General features: G+C 41.0%; 1 protein-coding gene across 1 annotated transcript; it reads right to left on the reverse strand.

Moving 5' to 3' along the window:
• Window positions 1-4,854: 4,854 nt before the first annotated feature.
• Window positions 4,855-18,579, reverse strand: TMEM237 (transmembrane protein 237). The gene is made up of 13 exons (XM_082312454.1): window positions 18,524-18,579; window positions 16,441-16,472; window positions 15,463-15,473; window positions 14,870-14,926; window positions 13,172-13,285; window positions 12,677-12,791; window positions 11,787-11,947; window positions 11,035-11,158; window positions 9,829-10,020; window positions 8,906-8,979; window positions 8,319-8,412; window positions 6,969-7,090; window positions 4,855-4,965 (listed from the first exon to the last, which is right to left on the reverse strand). The coding sequence occupies exons 1-13, from the start codon at window positions 18,551-18,553 to the stop codon at window positions 4,898-4,900; spliced, it is 1,194 nt and encodes a 397-aa protein (XP_082168580.1). The 5' UTR covers window positions 18,554-18,579; the 3' UTR covers window positions 4,855-4,897.
• Window positions 18,580-18,708: the final 129 nt, after the last annotated feature.

The following is an 18,708-nucleotide window of genomic DNA, read 5'->3' on the forward strand; positions in this document are numbered from 1 at the left end:
CCTTTTTTCAAAAGTGGTTGTTGGTTGTTTTGTGGGTTTTTGGTTTGGTTTGGTTTTGTGGTTTTTGGTTTGGATTTTTTTGTTTCTTTGTTGGGGTGGGGTTTGTTTGTTTGTTTGTTTGTTTTTCCCCAAAAGTACATTAAACTGTTTTTCACTGTGTAGGTTAACTACTACATCTACCTATTTCCACTATTGTGGAAATTTATCCACAAGATGATCTTGCTTTTTTTTTCTTGCGTCTGTATCATCTACCTGAGGGCTGCCTGTATCAACCTGAAAAGCCATGCTCTCTTCCATTTTATTCAATACAGTATTGGAAATCAGTACAGGAAACTGCCTTAGCTAGGGAGGACTCTAAAATTTTTTTAAGTTTGAAGACAAGATTACATAAATTTAAAATACAGAACTAAAGCAAATAGTTTTGTTGGTGTGTAGTAACATATGGGAATTTTTTCTTTTTGACTGGGTTTCCCGTTTTGATTGCAGCTACTACACAGGGATGTATGGGCTGCCACTACCAAAGAAAGGGGGATGGAATAAGCAGAGCTCTGCTCCCATTAGAAGTCTTTTCATCCCCAGACAAGGCAGGGATGGAAACTGGTCTACTAAGCAGGCAGGCTTCCCTCCTTGCTTCCCTTCCACAGGCGCACCAGCCTGCAATGATACCCAGTAAAAGGAGACAGAAATACCGTGCCCCGGTGCAGGATAAAATTGCTCCCTTCCCCCGACCCCCTTGCGGCCCTGGGGGCTGACGGGCTCAGCCCGCCCATCGCCCGGCTCCTCCTCTCCCCCGGCCCCGCCCGCACCTTGAAGGCCAGCGTGCCGCCTTCTGCTCGCCCCCCTCCTGCTTGAGGTCGAGGGACTGCAGCGACGGCTCCCCGGCGCGCAGGCGGGAAAAGGCGGCGAGCAGCGGGGCTCGGAGGGGCCCGGGCGGCGCCGCCGCCTGCTTCAGGCCCAGCCCGACATGGCGGCCCCGCCACCGCCCCCTCACAGCCCTGACGCGCTCCGCGCGCGGGGCGCCTCCTGCCGGCGCGGCGCGAGGGGCCGGCGGGCCACGGCTCCGGGCTGAGGTGGAGGGGGGGTACGAAATGGTGAGGCTTGATCGGTAAATAAATGGAGCGGGGAGGGGACGACGACACACAACTTGTCCCCGACGGGGGGGGTGGGGTGGGGGGGGTGGATCAGGGAAAAAACAGCCCCAAAAGCAGCTGAGGAGCAGCAGCTGGCGGGTTTCATGCGGCAGGGCAACGGGCCTCGCCCAGCTGGAGCTCTCCTCCCTGCCCTCCCTGAAGAGAGCAAGCCAACCCCGGGGGGGCACAAAACATTAACACCCAGGAAAAAAAGAGACTTTGAGTATCTGTGAACATACAGATCAATTTAAAGTGTAGCTGCACTGAGGAATACAACAGTATCTTCCACATCACAGTGAAGAAAAAGAAAGGTAAGACTTAGCAGTAAATACATACCTGATGATTTACTCTATTCTCCCAAAGCCTTCAGTCATTTAATTCTGCAAATACGCAAGTGAATAATTCTGACCTGACCGTAACCCTCCTGCAGTTTACCTCAGCAATACCAAAAAAACTTTAAGAGACACTTACTTTTCAAATTAATGCCACCTGGCTTCACGTTGAGAAAGCTGAGTTGAGAGAGTAACATTTAAAAGAACAACTGGAATTTAACCAAATTTTAAATGACTGCCTTTTAAATAACTAAGAACAATTTAGCTTAGAAGGGACTCTGGAGGCCCATCTGTCCACCCAAGTGCAGAGCAGCTCCGGGGATGGAACTCCCACAGACCCTCTGGGCACCCCCGTCCCCGATTCTCACTGTCAAAACTCCTGTGGCAGCTAACAGGAATTTTCCTGATGCTGCCTGCGACCATTTCTGCTCATCCTTTCACTGTGCAGCTTGAAAAGTCTGACTCCTCTCTTCTTTGTAACCACCCATTAAGTGGTTAAAGGCAGCAATCAGATTCCCCACTTAATATTATTCTTTTTAGGCTAAACAAACCCCATTAAATGATTAAATACACTTCACTTGCTAGCTTTCAGTTCACAGTACCATTTCTCATTGCGCAAAAGACCAGTACAGCAGCAGGAATCTGATGGAGAGAAAGCAAAGCCATTATTTTCAACACTACCACAAAAAAAGAAAAAATGTTTTCCCATAATCACCTGTTCAGAGCTTGTATATTATACATAATAAACAGACTAATCATTTGGAAGCAGGACAAAGTAGTACAATCATTTCTAACTAGTTTAGAGCAGTTGTTTAATTGTTTCATGTATGTAAAACCAAGAAATTGGCACTAACATCTTTGTAATTTTTTCATTAACACAAAAATACTGCATTAAAAACAATGGTATGGAAACGCACAAAGGCGTTTCAGTTAAGGCTGCTACAGATATTGCATGTTCTGTAATTAAACATCTATTTTGTAAACTCATTCTAAAACTTCCCAAATAACTAAACAAAGAAGCTCAGTTCAACTCATATTCCATTGTGAGGCTTGATGGAATGAAAAGTACTCTGTAAAATAGATCATTAGCCATCAAATTGTTCATTAGGTGTGATTTTAAGTGGCAAACCTCAAACCTCATTAATTCAAGTATGTATATACTTAGACCCTCCCAAAAATATAAACTGGAAAGGCAAGCCTGGTCTGAAATATTGATCCTATTAAGTTAATTAACTTAATCCCTGCTCAACCATCTAAACAAAGTACTGTTATTTCACAACGAGAATGAATCTGGCTCTTGGCTAGCATCACTTTGTCCAAGGGCTACTTGGAAGGACAATTCCTAGTAATAATACCAGCAATCAAGCAATGATGTTATTCAAGTTTTTCCCGTACTGTGCCTTAGCACCGTTGTGCCTGAGCTCCATACTTGATGGGCAAAATTATACTTCTTACCATGCCAAGACAACAGAAATGTCAAACAGCAAAGAGAAGCCATTATTAATCTCATTTTCAGGAGCTCAACAATTCTATAAATCAAACATACCACATCTGGAGAAAGTGTGGTGGCAGCTTGCATGGGAACACTATGTAGTGCTCATCCCCCATCTCCTACAGGCAAATTATGACATGAACCTCCAGTGTAACACTGAAGGGGAGCAGACCCTGAATTTCTCCATTTTAATGGACAACGGAGTGCCAGCCATAATTTAGCTCTACAGTTTTGCAAATAAACGTACAGAAGAACCGTAACCTTTTTTGTAAAATGTTAACAGCTCCTTCTCACAATGAAGTGAATGCCCCAGAACACAGCCAACAGCTGTGAAAAGTCTTTTAATTCTGGTAGAACTCCCTCCCCCCCCCCCGATTACCACAGCATTTAAAAAACTGTCATGAACACTGAATTTTTGAATTACTTAAATTTGCTGGATGAGCATAACAGAACTCAAGTCCTCAACAGGGCAGCAGCAGCCCTAGTTATTCATGTTCCAATCCTTGTTTTAAAGCAACTCAGGCAACAGCATAGAAAGCTACTGGCTCTTTAACATCCCCCTTCAAGTCTTATCTTCACTACTAGAAAGTACAGTCATTCTCCAGGGAACTTTGACAACTGCACAACCTTTACAACCACACTTAGACACACACATTAAATAAAACAATGCAAAATCAATACATATTAAATAACATATACAAATAGTTTGGGGGCTTTAGGCGATACTTTCTTGAGAAATGGATTTCAAACTACCTCTTGTCTATGTCTGCTAAGGAGACTTTCAACCTGCAAGACATCTGTATTTATTCACATCTGCAATGCTTTCATTTTGCCACTTTAACATAAGAGAAAAAGAATCTTGGCTTTCATCATCAAAAACCACCAACTGCCACTATTACTACTACATCACTATGTAGAAGGTGGGTTGCTATAGGGTTTTTGTTTTGCTTTAGTAAGCATTTTCTTGTAATTTTAGGAAGACGTTTCCCATTCCATCCTAACACAAAATAACAAATATCCTTTTGGGGGAAATCATTCTTCATCAAAATAGGCAGAAGTAGGAACTTTTTTAACATCTGTGAAATCCACGTTTCTTCAGAAAGAGCAGTGAATAACACTATTGCTCTTGCCATACAAGATAAGGAGAAATCAGAACACTATTCCTGTGAATGGCTTTGTAATACTTACGTGTCCTGACTGTCGAGAAATTAAGGACGTACATATGTCCTGTTGGCAACCCAAAAACACCCTGCTTGATTAAAAGATGTATTTAAGTATTCGTTAGCTGACCAAACTGTTGCAACATTAAAACTTCCGTTTCTTGTGTCTACGTCAACTTGAAAGAACTTGTTATCATCAAGATCTTGTCAAGAGAACTAAATGAAGATGAAGAAAAATAAAGTGTCCTCTTTTAAGGAATTATCAAACAAAATCCCTGACAATCCAATTCCGTATTCTAGCAAATACTTTTTATGACAACTAAACCCAGATTTTTTTATGTTTCCTGACTCTGTTTTGTTATAATCTTCCTTAGACTACTTTCTTCGTAAGATTAGTTTTAATCTCTAGAGAGTATTTAGCCAAATCAGGTAAGCCAACTGCTATCAGCATCAGTAACAAAAGCAGGTTGTTGTACAGCAGTCAAAAAAGCACTGAATACCTGATCTGCATCCATCTAGTTTCTTTGGCTATATAGGTAGCAATGTTTACAAAACCACCTTGACTTTATGCACTAGAGATAATCTACTCTGTAAAATAAAAAGCAAAAGTATAAAAGTTTTCAATCAGATTTGGAAATTGTAGCATACATAAAAAGATAAAATCAAATATATACAATATAAAAATACATTTTTTTCTTTAAGAAAGTTATAAAACATGGCTATAATACACAACATGTTGAGCCATCAGTCACAGCTACAATATTTGCAGATGCTTGTTCCACACTATGGCTGGACCCTGGGTATGATATCTCCCTGGGGAAATTCCTCGATTTCAGCATGAAACATCAGTTCTAAAAGAGAAAGAAAAGAATTATGTTTTCTTTTAAAAGTTTCACCTGAGCATGATTTCATTATTTCTGAAAAGTTCTCTGGCACTTCCCCAAGCCTCCTGCTTTTCTTCCCAATCATAATATCAACAACTTAGCAATGTCAAGGGCCACCACTGTCTTGAGAAAACTATTGTTGCCCCCCAAAATAAACAGAATTAGCGATGATGTTAGTAGCTGATCATATGCAGTATCATCCTGCGTTCAACCTGGACAAGGACACAGAAATCTGGAAGTAGATTGAGCGATTGTTAAAAGTTTTGAGTGTGTTAGACTCAAGAATCAAAGAATCATAGAATGGTTTGGGTTGGAAGGGAGCTTAAAGATCATCTGGTTCCAGCCCCCCCCACCATGGGCAGAGACACCTTCCACTAGACCAGGTTGCTCAAGAAGGAAGATTTCTGTTCAGAGACCTGTTCATTTATGGATCTATCTGCTCTATGTATCACAGCGTAAGTTAGCAACACTACAGCCTGGGACAGAAAGAATCATGAATGATATTGCTCACAGCTAGCTGTCACCACGGCAGCTCAGGCATGGGAGACAGCCTAAGGTCAGCAGTGAAGAGCTCCTTGCAGAGAAATTCGGCTAGGCACGCCAAGCAGCTGATGTGGTAGCCCTCTGTGGAGCTCTGTGCTGCTTCTCGTATCTGGATTCCCTTACATATCTATACTGCACCCTCAGCATAGGTGTACTTTCAGTCTTGCTAACAGCACATTCAGCATATAGACCAGGCTGTGTTTGCCAACAATTTGTGAACATGGTAAAGTTACACAATCTGTACATGCAACAATGTGGTTTATCCACTCAAATTTGAGATTCACATGTTTTTGCTACCTCATCCTTAGTAGACTAAACTTTCTCTACTATTTGGGGTAAGTCCTAACAGAATTTCTCTCTTGAAATTTCTGAAGCAGGTTTTCTAATCTTAGTAGGCACATGTAAATATCAAAAAAACTCATCAAAACCTGAGTTAAATCCTGCCACTGGCTTCCTTGAATAAGTCTTTATTATTTAAAAAATGGCTTTTAAATGCAATTAAAACATCTATTATAAATTTTACTTTCAAAGATTGTAAAGGCTGCCACCTAGCTTTTTTTTTTAACTCACTGAGTTATCAGAAATAAGCAGAGTAACTGGGGCCAGCTGAAATACAGAAATTGGTACATTAAAATTCTGAAGTAATCTGCAGAAGCATGTTAAGTCTTCTTCAGCCTCCCAAACACAAACCTGTGCTTCAACTCATGATGCTCTTTGAATACCTGATGACTTGTAAGTTGCAACTCATTTTTATATACAGCACAGCTTCAAATCACAGGCTGCATGCACTTGATGGGAAAGCTGAGTTATGATACACCTTTTGGATCCCAGTTGGAACAACAAAAGGAAGAAGGCCTAGTCTTTAGCAAAGCTTCTTCTAAGAAAAGGGGATAACTTGCTTGCCCCCTCCTCCAGCCTGGACCAACACAAGCAGTCCTCATTTGAAGTCCTGTTCTGAAATCTGACTTTTCAAAGCTCGGGAGTTCCCAAAACTACTGCAATGTTCTATTGAAAATAATACTGAACTCGAAATGCATTCAGCATTTGCAGAAGTAATGTTAGTAACACTAGGGAATTTTCTAAAACACAACAGAATAAATGCATCTCAAATATTCAAAATGCTGTTAAAGTAAAAATTATTTTTCCCTTCAATGAAGAAAAGACACATGCTCTCTCATGTTTCAAAATTCATGTTGCTTCAGCCAGGACAAGCAAGGCTTTTCCTTCCTTTTTAAATTACTGTTTTTTCTTTACAAGACCAAACACAGACACCAGCATCCTAAGAAGCACTTGCTTTGGAAAGCTGCTAGGAGATACTTGTTTTTCCTCAGCCACAAAATTTCTCAGGACTAGTCTTGAACACCGAACGTGGAGCACAGCAGATAAAAGCCTGAACAAACAACATTTTGCCTATTAATGTTTCCTACCTTCACTGTGGTCTAGCTCTGGTCGGTAAGACAAGAAGATCCAACTCGCCCCAACTAGAATAGACACTACCAGATTCACCACAATCCACGGCTGAACAATTTCCTCCTCTGTACCTGCCATCCTGGGAAAAGCACATCAACCAATCAGTCAGGGGTTCACTGGTACATACAGGTTAAAACAAGCCTGCTAAGCCAGATGTGAAAACAGAACTACTTGTACCATCCTGATGGTCTTGCATTGCAAAGGCCTGGTAAAGCGAGCGACTACCAAAGACAGTGACTCAGCTAAGAAACCCCATTATCTCATAGAGAATGTCCACTTGTAGATTTCAACAACAAATTCATTTTCTTGGCCAAGAGACAGAAAATAAAAATCAAAATGCATGATCAAATTTTACTGTGGTGAAAGACACCGCAGAATGTCATCAGTCAATCTTATTTTTAAGTACTTCTTCATGAGGCAGCAAGGCAAGTGAAGCAAATCAGTAAAGTCTGTCTGGAAGCCAGTGCAGGGACTTGTGCACAGATGCTGTGGGGTGGATGAGATTAGAGCTTTAAGGAGGTTATTATTTAAGTTAGCTGACACTTTTCTTACTGTCATAATAGCCGCAGGTTGCAGTTTTGTTACTAGATTCTAGGCTTTTTAATAAACAACTCAACAAACATTTATAGAAGCCCTAAAAAAAAAAGAAAAAAATATCTAACTGTCCAAACCAGCAAATTTTCATGTATATGCTTTTGTTCTACTTCTCCTGGTCTATTTTAAAAACTCTACAGTTTTTAAAAACTCTAGAGCTACTGGAGTTTAAGTCCATTAAATATCTACTTCATAAAGTAACAGTTTTGGATGGGATCTCCTAGCATGAAACAATGCTTCATATTTAATGCCAGCTGTGTCTGCTAAGCCCTTGCATCCTGTGGCAGACATACAACTTCTTTGTAATACCATGACATTAATTTCTTGGACAGATTAGATCATCTCCTTCAAAAACAGTGTGGAATCTCTACAGAATGTCCTGCCCTTGAACACAAAAGTGTTACCTCAGTAGGGCCCCAATTCTCCAGCAAAAGAGATTCTTAAGGTTTCTGCCAGACGACATTTTCAGCACCATTCCAACAGGCTCTTGTTTGAGGTATAATGGATTTGCGACCAACATGAGCGAACCCATCCTTGAGTTCTTATTTTTCAGTGAAATTATCAAAGATTCAGGACAAGCTCAAAGGCAGGTTTAGTAATGAAATCCTTCATTAATACTTTCTTATGTATGCTGTATAACTTTTTCAATCCACCAGTTTGACAAAGGTTCCTAAGTGGGCTAATTTACAGAAGTGATTTCTTAAGTTTCCTACCAGATGCTGCCATTTTCCGAAGGTGGTGAGTAGAGATGAATTCTGTCACATGTCATCTGCTGGCTTAAGGATAAGATAAGAGCAGCAAAGTACACTGGAAGAAATGGAAATGGTAGTGTCAAATATAAACCCCCAGAATACTGTCTCATCATTACATGATAATTATCACTACTTTTTCTTTCCTTTCACTCCACTGCCTCCAGTGATAGTCTCCTTTAATTCATTCTCTCTTCAACATTCCCCTGACCCATCAAAGTCTGGCTACTGTACTTTTGCAATTGATCAGCTACATCAAAGGTGGCATCTTGTGATTCTGGTTTTTGCTATGTCTGTGTTCTCTATTCAGAAGTGGGAAAAGAATATCTCACTAATAGCCCCACTAATGCTTTATTTCATTATTGCCAATGCTTTAAAAAATACGTAGCAAAGTGTTCATAGCCTTTGAATGCTATTTTGAACTACTTAGTAAGTCACTTATTCTAAAGCAGAAAATAACCAGGGAGGAAGATTTCACTGAAAACAGTAGGTAGGATTTCTCCATTTACTGTCTTGTCTGCACAACTTCCTATCCACTTCAGAATACTTACAGAAAGAGGCTACTGCTGCTGGGTCTAGGGTAAGAAAGCCCCTCAGTGCAACTGATGCTTTCGCCAAATCAATCCTGAGTACAAAAACAACAGTCATTAACACAGCCCAATAAGATAATAATATTGTTACTCTAACAGTATTCTATTGTTCTTTTACTTTTTGCAAGATAGATACCTTTTTTTGCCTCGGTTACAGTGCCTTAATACACAACTATATTCCACACACAGGCAATGATCCTTACTATGCCAAATCCAAGGAAGACTGAAACTAAGGAGGATGTTCCATGAGGTTTGTAGCTTTCACACTGCAGTCCTTTCTGGAATGGGGAGAATGTGGAGATATCTGTCCCCTCTCTAATCCTTATCATTCATTTCAGTGTCCACACCACCAACTGAGTTATGCTAATATAATGGCTCACACAGCTTTCACCAGTACAGGAGCAATTAAGAATAACGTGGGCCTCCTCCCTGCCACCACTTATTGAAAAAAAAAGTCACAATTTCTTCCACAGAACAGATTTCTCCCCTGGCTTATCATGCTGCTGTGGAAACTACCTGTTACTAAAAGAAACATCTGTGAATCTACTCTGTTTATGGTCTTTTTTGCTCCTCTTTCTGTTCAGTTGTTCTCCACCATCCCTCTCCCCCCCAGAAAAAACAGGTCAGCTCTCCCATCTGGTTCACCGCATGGTCACACAAAGAGCACCAGCACATTGAAGCAAGGCTGCAGGCAATGGACAGAAATGAGTAACAAAGGTCTGAATGCACAAGTACACCCTTTATCTGTATAGCCATGTGTAAAATCGTGCTCTTAAGTATATCACATTAAATCATCAACAGCAGATCAAAATGTGCCAGAGGAAGGAAAAAGGAACACATTGCACACAAATTATATATACCTTTCAAATACAAACATATTTTACCTGTCAAAGGCTGAGACTGTACTGATAGACAGCAACAAATAGAACAAACTTTGAGCTGGGTATGCTAGTGTCTTATACTGGTGGAGCAGGTTAGAAACTGTGGAAAGTTGATTTCCTGCCAAAATGTAGATAACAATGATGTTCCATACCGCATATCCAGCAAGGAAGCCATGGGTAAAGAGTCCAATCACCCTGAATGGAGAAAAGAACATTGGACAAATTTAACACCTTGAATTAGCGAAGAACTACAGACAGAAAAGGCCTATGAATCCATCTGTTCAACCCTGCTGCCGTGACAGGATCCCAGACTTTCACAGATTGAGTGCTTTTTCTGATCTAGTTTTAAAAATTCTAAGCAACAGAACTTCTGCTTCCTCCCTTGACAGATGGCTGCAGTACCTGAGCACTCAGCAAAGAAAACCGAGATGTTTTCCCTGATCCTGTCACTACTTCACTTCATTACTGCTACCAGAATCAAATACTTTCACTCACCGCACTCTCCCATTTTGCCTGTAGCTTCCCAAGACCACTGCCCCTTACACTTACACAATGCTCTTAAAGTTATCCTTGAGTCAGTCTTTTCATTGTCTTCCTTGCTAAGAAAAAGTTGAGAAGGAAGCGCAGGCTTCCAGATAAAATACACCAGAAAATGGCTGTCATCTTCCCATTCTGTATCACAACATGACCACATATTAAAAAAAAAAAGTAATTTTTTGCTATTGTGTGCAAGCTTATGCCCCAGTCCAATTTCACTCCTCCCTCTTTTTCACCAACCAGGATTTTTCTTTGAGAATTATCTGAATTCAGGTATTTTCATTCTGGTCATATTATAGCTGATGGGCAAATCTCATTTTGTAACACATTTTTTTCTGTAGGTCTCTAGCATTTTGGTTAGCAGATCAATCTCTTACTATTCAGATTTTGCCTGAATCTTTGCAATATGACTTCCTTAGTTATTCTTTTTATAAGTTGCATTTTACATGCGATGTCTAGGCTAGAAATAGATATTCTTGACAACAAATACCAAAAGCTAGAGGACTGAGAAGCTTTATACCTGTTGCATCACAAACCAGCATTTATTAGGAATATCCAAAAGAAATAAAGATACATCACAATGATAGAGAAAAGGTCCTAACTTTCAGGGAGAAGAAAAAAAAAAACCAACCCTGATTTCTGCTTATTTACTTTAAAATATTTATCTTTCACCTGAAACTTCGGTGCACTGAGAGGGCGACATCTCTGGTAGTCCATGAAGCCTTCACATCCATAAATACATTGATATTTTCAGTGGTTTTAATCAATTCTGCACGGTCAGCTGCCTGAAAACGCCCTGAAAGGGTGAGAAAATTAGTTTTAGAAAGTACTGTTACCTTCCATCATCATTTCTACATTAATACTTATTAGTGTTAAAAAGCTCTAAGTGTCAAAAGTTCCATCAGAAAATTTTTTCTCCCCACTTCCTGCTCTTTGTCAGCCTACATTTGTATCAGGATGCTTAGGTCAGTGCAATGCACCCTGGTGGGTCAGGCAATGGATTTAAGAATGTGCAAAGCACTTCGGGTAATTACTCAGTGCTCCCTGGTACAAAAAAAAAAACCCAAAACCCAACACCCAAAACACTTCCACTTGAAAGATTTTTTGCAATATAGTAAATGATACTTTCTTCTCAGGCTACTGTGACAGTATTAGGTCAAATAAGCTCAGTTGGGTACTATCAAACAGCCTTTTTCATCCACACCATGGAATTCAAAAATTCAACCAAACATGCCAGCACAGCAACACTAACATTCACAGTTGAAAAATTATAATGTATATTTATTTCCAAATAATTTTTGTGCTGGAAAACTTCTTTTTCTTTAATTCTTCCCAATAGTGCAGTATTTGGATTTTAAATACAATAATGCCTTCTTTAGTTGCAAGAATGTCCTTAAATTACTTAAATCAAAAGATGTACTTACGATTTTTTTCAACAAACACCTTGCTAACAGGCTGGCTAATTCCAGTGGGAGCAGCAAACACAGGCTGCTGATCTGGGCTCTTTCTGTGCTCATCTTCAATGATGTCTTCCTCCTCCACTTCCAGCTCATTGGAACAGTGCGTTTCAGCTGGCCGAAGTTTCCTATCAGCATAGAACATACAATGGGGCAGAGAAAGAACGGGAAGTAAAATCTAAAAGCTGAAGGCTCCTGCAAAGATTTAACATGTCTAACTTGACTGATAAGAACGGATCAGCTACTGACCTGTACAATATTACCTCCATTTATAATTTTAAGGACTGAAGTTCTCATGGAGTTAGTTAACTAAAACCATAAAGCTAATCCTTGATTTTAGAGTTTTTCTCTATATTTAAATTCCTTCTGTGTCAAAACAGTAAGGTGGGAAGAAATACGTATCAAGAGATTAACAATTAGAAAAAAAAATACAAACTAAATACAAGGCCAAGAAAGTGGATGCTTCTGGTAGAAAGGCAACTAAAATGATTTAAAGACATAGTTCTTGGAGAAAAGGTGAATAAAAAGGATGAGAAAGCAGTTAAGTTTCTCATAACATTAAGAAAAAGATAGTAAGAATGAAAGAAAGCAGTTACAGATTCTAATTTTCTCACGCACGTGACTGAAATATTAGGCTCATGTAATGCATCCAGGTATGCATAAAACAAACACGTGAAGAAAGCTAGATCTTAACCCTGGAAAGAACTGCACACATACTATTTATTCCACAGGCTCAATGGTATCGTGGGCTTCAAGATTTTACATCTTTGTAGGGTGACAATGTAAAATGCTACTCAGCCACATTCACCATCAATCACAGTTATTCTGAATGATGAAATATACTAGTTTTGTCTCACTTTGTTCTTTTTCTCTGTTTGCGGACCACTGTTTCTTCAGCTTCAGGGACATCCATGCCATTTCCATTCTGAAATAAGGATGCAACATTTTGCTGTGTAAAAGAGGTCTCAGAATCTGAAAATTTAAAATAAACCACATGAAAGTTTCACAGCTTTCATAAAAATGGAAATACATTCACTTAGATAAATAGTTATTATATAAACACAGCGGCAAAAAAGTGATGCTCTTCTGAGCTTGGTATGATATAAAGGATCTACTTTATCACTTCCAAAACTCTATTGCCATTATTTGCATGAGGGTTTGTACCCTATGGAATCTGAAATCAGCAACTGAAACTCTAAGCTACCATTCACTCAGAGATTACTTTCAGCTGGTTTAAGTACAGAAGCACATGATTTGAAATGTTTTAAGCCAAAATACAGGTTGGCCAATCATATTTCTGTGTTACCGAGTTTTATTCCGTGCTCTTTCCAATCTACAATTATTTTACATACCGGTAGGTATTTTCTTCTTCTTGCGTTTCCTCTGAGGAGGGACATCATGAGGTTCAGGAGTCAGGGGCTCACTGCTTTCAGACTGCCGACGAACAGCTGCTTGGACGATGCCATCTGAAAACGAAATTAAAAGATCCAGCAACCTTAATTCAGAGCCGCTGAGAAACTGGCAAGAAAAAGCTGCCATTTGCTACATTGTGCAGAATGTCTGTATTTGCCCGGCTTACAGCTGAGACGAAAACGTACTGGCTAGAAAATATAAGAGTTGGGAAACAAATGCCATAAGTAAGAGTATACAAAGTGGTCACTAACAACCCTCCTTTTACCCTGGCAGTTTCATGCCCAGGAGGAAATATAAGTATCCAAGAAGCAGCACAATTCCCATTTGGGTATACAACAGAGGACTGACTGAAAAGAATCTACCACAGTAAAGAACTATACTTCTATATTTTTCCTTTCTACATGCAAAGATTGTAAATGCAAGAGGCAAGAAAAATTAAGTTTGTTACAAGCTGATTCACACAGATACGTGCTAAGGCAAAATAGTGTAATATCAAAGGGAAATTTAAATGCTAAACAAACACCACAAGAATAAAGGAGGAGCAGAATAAAACAACACTGAAGGATGTTTACTCCAGTCTGAGAGATGAATTACGACACTTTGGAGGAACTACATTTCCATGAGAAGTTAACATGAATTCATCAAATACTCTAGCAGCAGTAGCATCAATTTGCATGATTAGAAGTAGAAAGACAAAGTTACTTCTCCATTTTACATCACATCTGCATTTTTATAGCTCTTTCAGGTACTGCAGTTTTTATGATAACAACTGAATCTATCTTTGTTTTCACTTCAAACACAGGTTTTCTCACCTTTTAGAAAGGTCTTCTGTGCTAAAATGCAAAATTAACCAGCAAAGTAACGGCCAAAGCCAAGGTATACTTTGAGTTGTCATTCAGCTCACTGAAAACAACAGTAAACAAAACCTGATCCTTGGGAAACCCTGCTAGCAACAGCTCTACTTGTTGCATTTAAAGGTCTTTCAGTAAGCCCTCAATTGTAGCCCTTTCAAACAAATAAAGGAGGTTTACTTATCAAAGCATCATACAGTCCTAAGTCAACTGGTTTACAGAAATCCACCAGATTCTATCAGCACATTCTGCTTTATCAAAATAGATCAGCCTTATAAACTTGCTCAAAATTATGTCTGTTCTGCTGATCCACTTCTTGTAAAAATACAAAGCTCTGGTGTTAGTCATATTTTAGGTTCTTAATTCTCGGATGGTAATGGAATGATTAACTTGTGACTTTATTTGGCCAAGGACTGAAACTGAGCCGATTTGTTAAATGAGTTTTATCTTAAGTTCATCCAAACATTCAAGCACTTAACACATTTAACATAACAATGTTCAGTATCAAGACATGCTGTATTAGCAGTACCGGGAAGGGATCTAGGGAGAAGAGCAGAGGATGGAACAAGTTACTCCAGTTAGCATTACAGACTTGTTCTAAAATGACACCGCTTTGCAAAAAAGATTGCAGTCATTCAATACAAAATCAATTGTAATAACTTAGCTGAGAACGCTATTTAAAAATAGAGTACAAGACTGAAAACTGTGTATCTGTCAGGAGCTTGGCTACAGTGCAGGTCTCACCCCGGATTACAAACACAGTTTCCAGTCTTGGCAGGACCTTACCTAATGGAGTCTTTCCTTTGGGCTTCCTTTTTTTCGGACGACTGAGTGGAATTTCATCTGCAGAACATAAAACAGAAGTATAGGTGCACAGCACGGAGAAACCTCCATTTCCCTGTTTTAACAGCCGCTCTATTGCTAGTTAAGAAAGGGATTCCTTTCTACAAGTGAAGACATCCTCCACCTTTTACAGACTAGATGACAATTCACCAATTCACACAAGCAGGAGGAGTACAGAAGATGGCAGGAAAACAGGATAGGAAATCTGCCTTAAGTGTAACAGAAGCCAAATACGCACATGCCCATGTATTAAGTAGAAAACTGAAATAGTCTGAATAATGCTCTGAAGAATAAACTTCTTGTTTAGAGCACAGTGACAACATTCCCGTTACTTGATTCGATACGGAAATACCAAACAGTAAAGAGAACGAAAAACAACAGACAGTTCTAGCAATAGCAGCGCAGGTATCCATGCAGTTTAAATAATCAGCCTGCACTTAGGAAAAGCATAAGGCCCTATCTTTAAAGAGAGGATGAAGTGACACCAAAAGGAACTGCCAATGTTTATAATTCTCTTTAATGCCCGAATAACTCACCTTGGTTTCCACTTCACATTTAAGGAGAAAAGGCGTTGAAGAGCAGTGTAAAAGGAACAAAGATAAGAAGAAAGTTAGTTTTGAATCAATTAGAATTCACAACAGTGAAATTCACACTGCTGCTTTTGGGATTAATTTCCCTATCCCCACTCCTAGTTTTCTTTATGAGCAGTTGTGTACAACAGGTTTAAGGGTACAAAGCAATCATCAAGATTCAACACTTTGTTAGTGACTATGCACAGTTTCTTGATCGGCTAGCTGTGCATCAGATTAAAAGCTTTAATCACCTGGCTAATTAAAACTTGTCTTACTGCCTGATATGTAACAAACCAACAGAAGTTATGAAAAATCTAAGCGAATACATTACTAAAAACACACTATCATTATGTCATCAATCATCAATGTCACATTTGCTTTTAGGTACTTTGAAGGAATTCTGAAGTACCATGTCATAAAAACTATATCATTGCCTTTCCTTCCACACTGCTCACCAGGGCACTGAAAAAGAAGCCCAAATTTCACCCTATATAATGTCAAACTAGTATACACTTATACTCCAAGAGTATCTAGTCTAATTTCAGAAATTCCTGAAGGATTTGTGATTCAAATACACTAAAGAACAGGAAACAAAACAATCAGGGAAGGAAGAAGAGGTTGAAAAGAGGGACATCCATAAAACTAAGGTAGCTGTTAATAAAACCGAGGTAGCTATTTGTCTGAAACTTTTTAAAGGGTTTATCTCTCAGAGTATTAAAACTGAGGTAATGTGGTAAAATTTCTTAGCCTCTGTAAAGCTTCAAAATGCTTTACATTCTGTGTAAGGGGTTCTGGGACAACAAATTAGCAAGAAAAGCAAGTATTTTTAAAGCTGTTATGACTACTCAGATGTTTATTAAACTTATTTCTCTTAATTTCATTGCTTTTAAGAACACTACAGTACAGAACCGTAATCAATTCCATGGAATGAACTGATCTTACCTTGGCACTGGAGGGAGGGCACGAGGCGGACACTGAAAGACAAGACAGGGACAAAAGTCAACATCTGTAAGTCTGAAACCACCTCTCTTTTGAGCGCCTGTTAAACCACTTCACAGAAAACAGCTATTTCCAGATATGGTCAGAACACGCTAAGTATGTTTTGTTTCCAATGCCACTTAAATAGCCAGAGACTCCTGACGGAGATGTTACATAAAAGTGCTCAGCACGCCACAGGAATAACATGCTTTTGCCAGAGTTCTGATGGGCACTGCATTAGGGACATGTACCTAACAGCTGTGTGCGAGGCCCAGCTTGCATTCCAACTTCACTTGAATAATTTTTACTTTGCATATAAGGTACTGCTTTCCTTGGAAAGCTTATCAGTCATTCTATTTAAATGTCAAAATACTGCAGTAATTTATGCATTCAGTATACTTGCACAGTGTTTCGCGTGAGCTGAGTGTTTTCTATTAATGAAGGTGTAAATTCAGAACAATATTAAGTAAAAGCGGTAAAAAGGAAATAAGCTTATTTATGAAAAATACTTTAAAATATGATAAAACATTAATTTTCATATAATTTTGAAAATATTTACCAGGTCACACACAACTGAAATCTAAATCTCCCATTAACAACCCGAAACTGAGCTCTTGCACCTTCTCTCATCCAGAAAAAGGAAGGCAGTTTACTTTCAGATTTTGTATTATATAATTATACTGAGAGAGTATACAGGAATAAATATTTCCCACTCTCCAAAAATTCAGTTGATATCAGAAATAAGAAAGGCTGCAAGACTGGTAAGACTCAAGCATCCCCAAACTTACCACTTGTTTCTTTCCCATATCATTTGAAGCTGCTCCCTGAAAGAGGCACTGTGAACCGTTCTCCACTCCCTCACGCTGCTCACGCTGAACCTCAGCTAATTCTGAACTAAAAATAAGCTTCTAGCAGCCAGGATTAGCTGGATGTGAACCTTCCTGCCCCTGGGTTAGGGCCCAGTACTACTCCCATTTGAAACAACGGCAGTTTGTTCCGTGGCAGCAAATGTTACTTGCGCTGAAAAACCCATGACTCCATATGCTGGTACAGGTTCCACTGAGCAAGTTTTACTGCGTTTGGGTTACCCAAAGCAAATGAGACACCTTGCGCAAGGAAGGGTTTGCAGGATTAGGCCTCAAACCTCTCACCTGGATTTTGGCCATGCTGAAGACTGACAGCAAGTGCCATTTACACAGGTAGAGAACAGCACACCCTGAGCAGCATCCAGCAAACTGGTCAGGACTGGTCACACCATACAGGTGCACCGTAAGGGAGAAAAAATACCCATAAAGGTCAGAGCTCATTACATTTATTGTTTCCTACATTCCTGCAGCAGGTGAAACCCTGTGTTTGTGCACGTGAGCCAGGCCACAGGATGGTGGGACACACCTAGGAACTCTCACACGGGGGGAAAAAACCAAACTACCCAACCCCCTGGGTGTCTATCCAGGGAGGCAGAGCAGAAAATGCCTTCACCCATAAGCACAGCCCGCATGAGGCAGCAGCAAGCCGATGTACTCACTCCCCGAGCGCTGTGAGCTAAGCTGCCACCACCAGACCTCGGAGGTGGTACTGAGGGGGCCGTTACGCCCAAACCCGAAGGTTTAAAAACGCTCAAGCAGCCTTTGCAGACTGAAAGCCTAGCATACGTGGGTTTTTTGTGAGATCTATGTATGGATGAAAATACGAAAACAACGAGGAAATACTTGCTTGCGCCCCCAGCCAAGCAGGAGCAGAAACGTGCGACCCTGCGGCCGGCTACGTCCCCCCGCCCGCGGGCAGCGGCAGGGCGGGCCCCGCCGCCTCCCCGCCGCAGCGGCGATGGAGGAGCGGCGCTGCCAGGGCGCCCCGCTCCCGCTGGCAGCCCCGGTACAACTCCTCAGCGGCAGCGCTCAGGCCGGACCAAGCCGCCGCCGGTGCTCGCAGCCGGGCGCACCGGGCTGCAGCCGCGGCCGCCGGCACTTTGCCGCCCGGCCCCCTCCAGAGGCGGCCCCGCCGCGGGCAGAGCCGCCCCCCGCCCGCCCCGGCACCGCCGCTCCCTCACCCCGCCGGGGCCCGCCCGCGGTGCCGCCATCCCGCGCCCGCCGCCACCGCCGCCGGTCTCCCGGGCGCCGCGGGGAGGAGCCGGCGCTGGCTTCCGCCCCGCGCCGGGGCTGCGGCCCCCCCAGCGGCGGGGAGGCCCGGCCTCCCGCTCCCACCGGGGTCCGCGTCCTCTCCGGCGGCCCTGTC

The sequence above is a fragment of the Platalea leucorodia genome (assembly GCF_965183815.1).
Source record: "Platalea leucorodia genome assembly, chromosome: 5".
NCBI classification, from domain to species: Eukaryota; Metazoa; Chordata; class Aves; order Pelecaniformes; family Threskiornithidae; genus Platalea; species Platalea leucorodia.

What these genes read in the sequence shown, in the direction of transcription:
- TMEM237 (XM_082312454.1), bottom strand. Translation starts at nt 18,553, where the DNA reads ATGGCGGCACCGCGGGCGGGCCCCGGCGGG. An exon ending in CGCGGGCGGGCCCCGGCGGG is followed by an intron (nt 16,473 to 18,523) that starts GTGAGGGAGCGG and finishes CTTGTCTTTCAG; the next exon opens with TGTCCGCCTCGTGCCCTCCC. An exon ending in AGCAGCAGTAGCCTCTTTCT is followed by an intron (nt 8,413 to 8,905) that starts GTAAGTATTCTG and finishes CATTTCTTCCAG; the next exon opens with TGTACTTTGCTGCTCTTATC.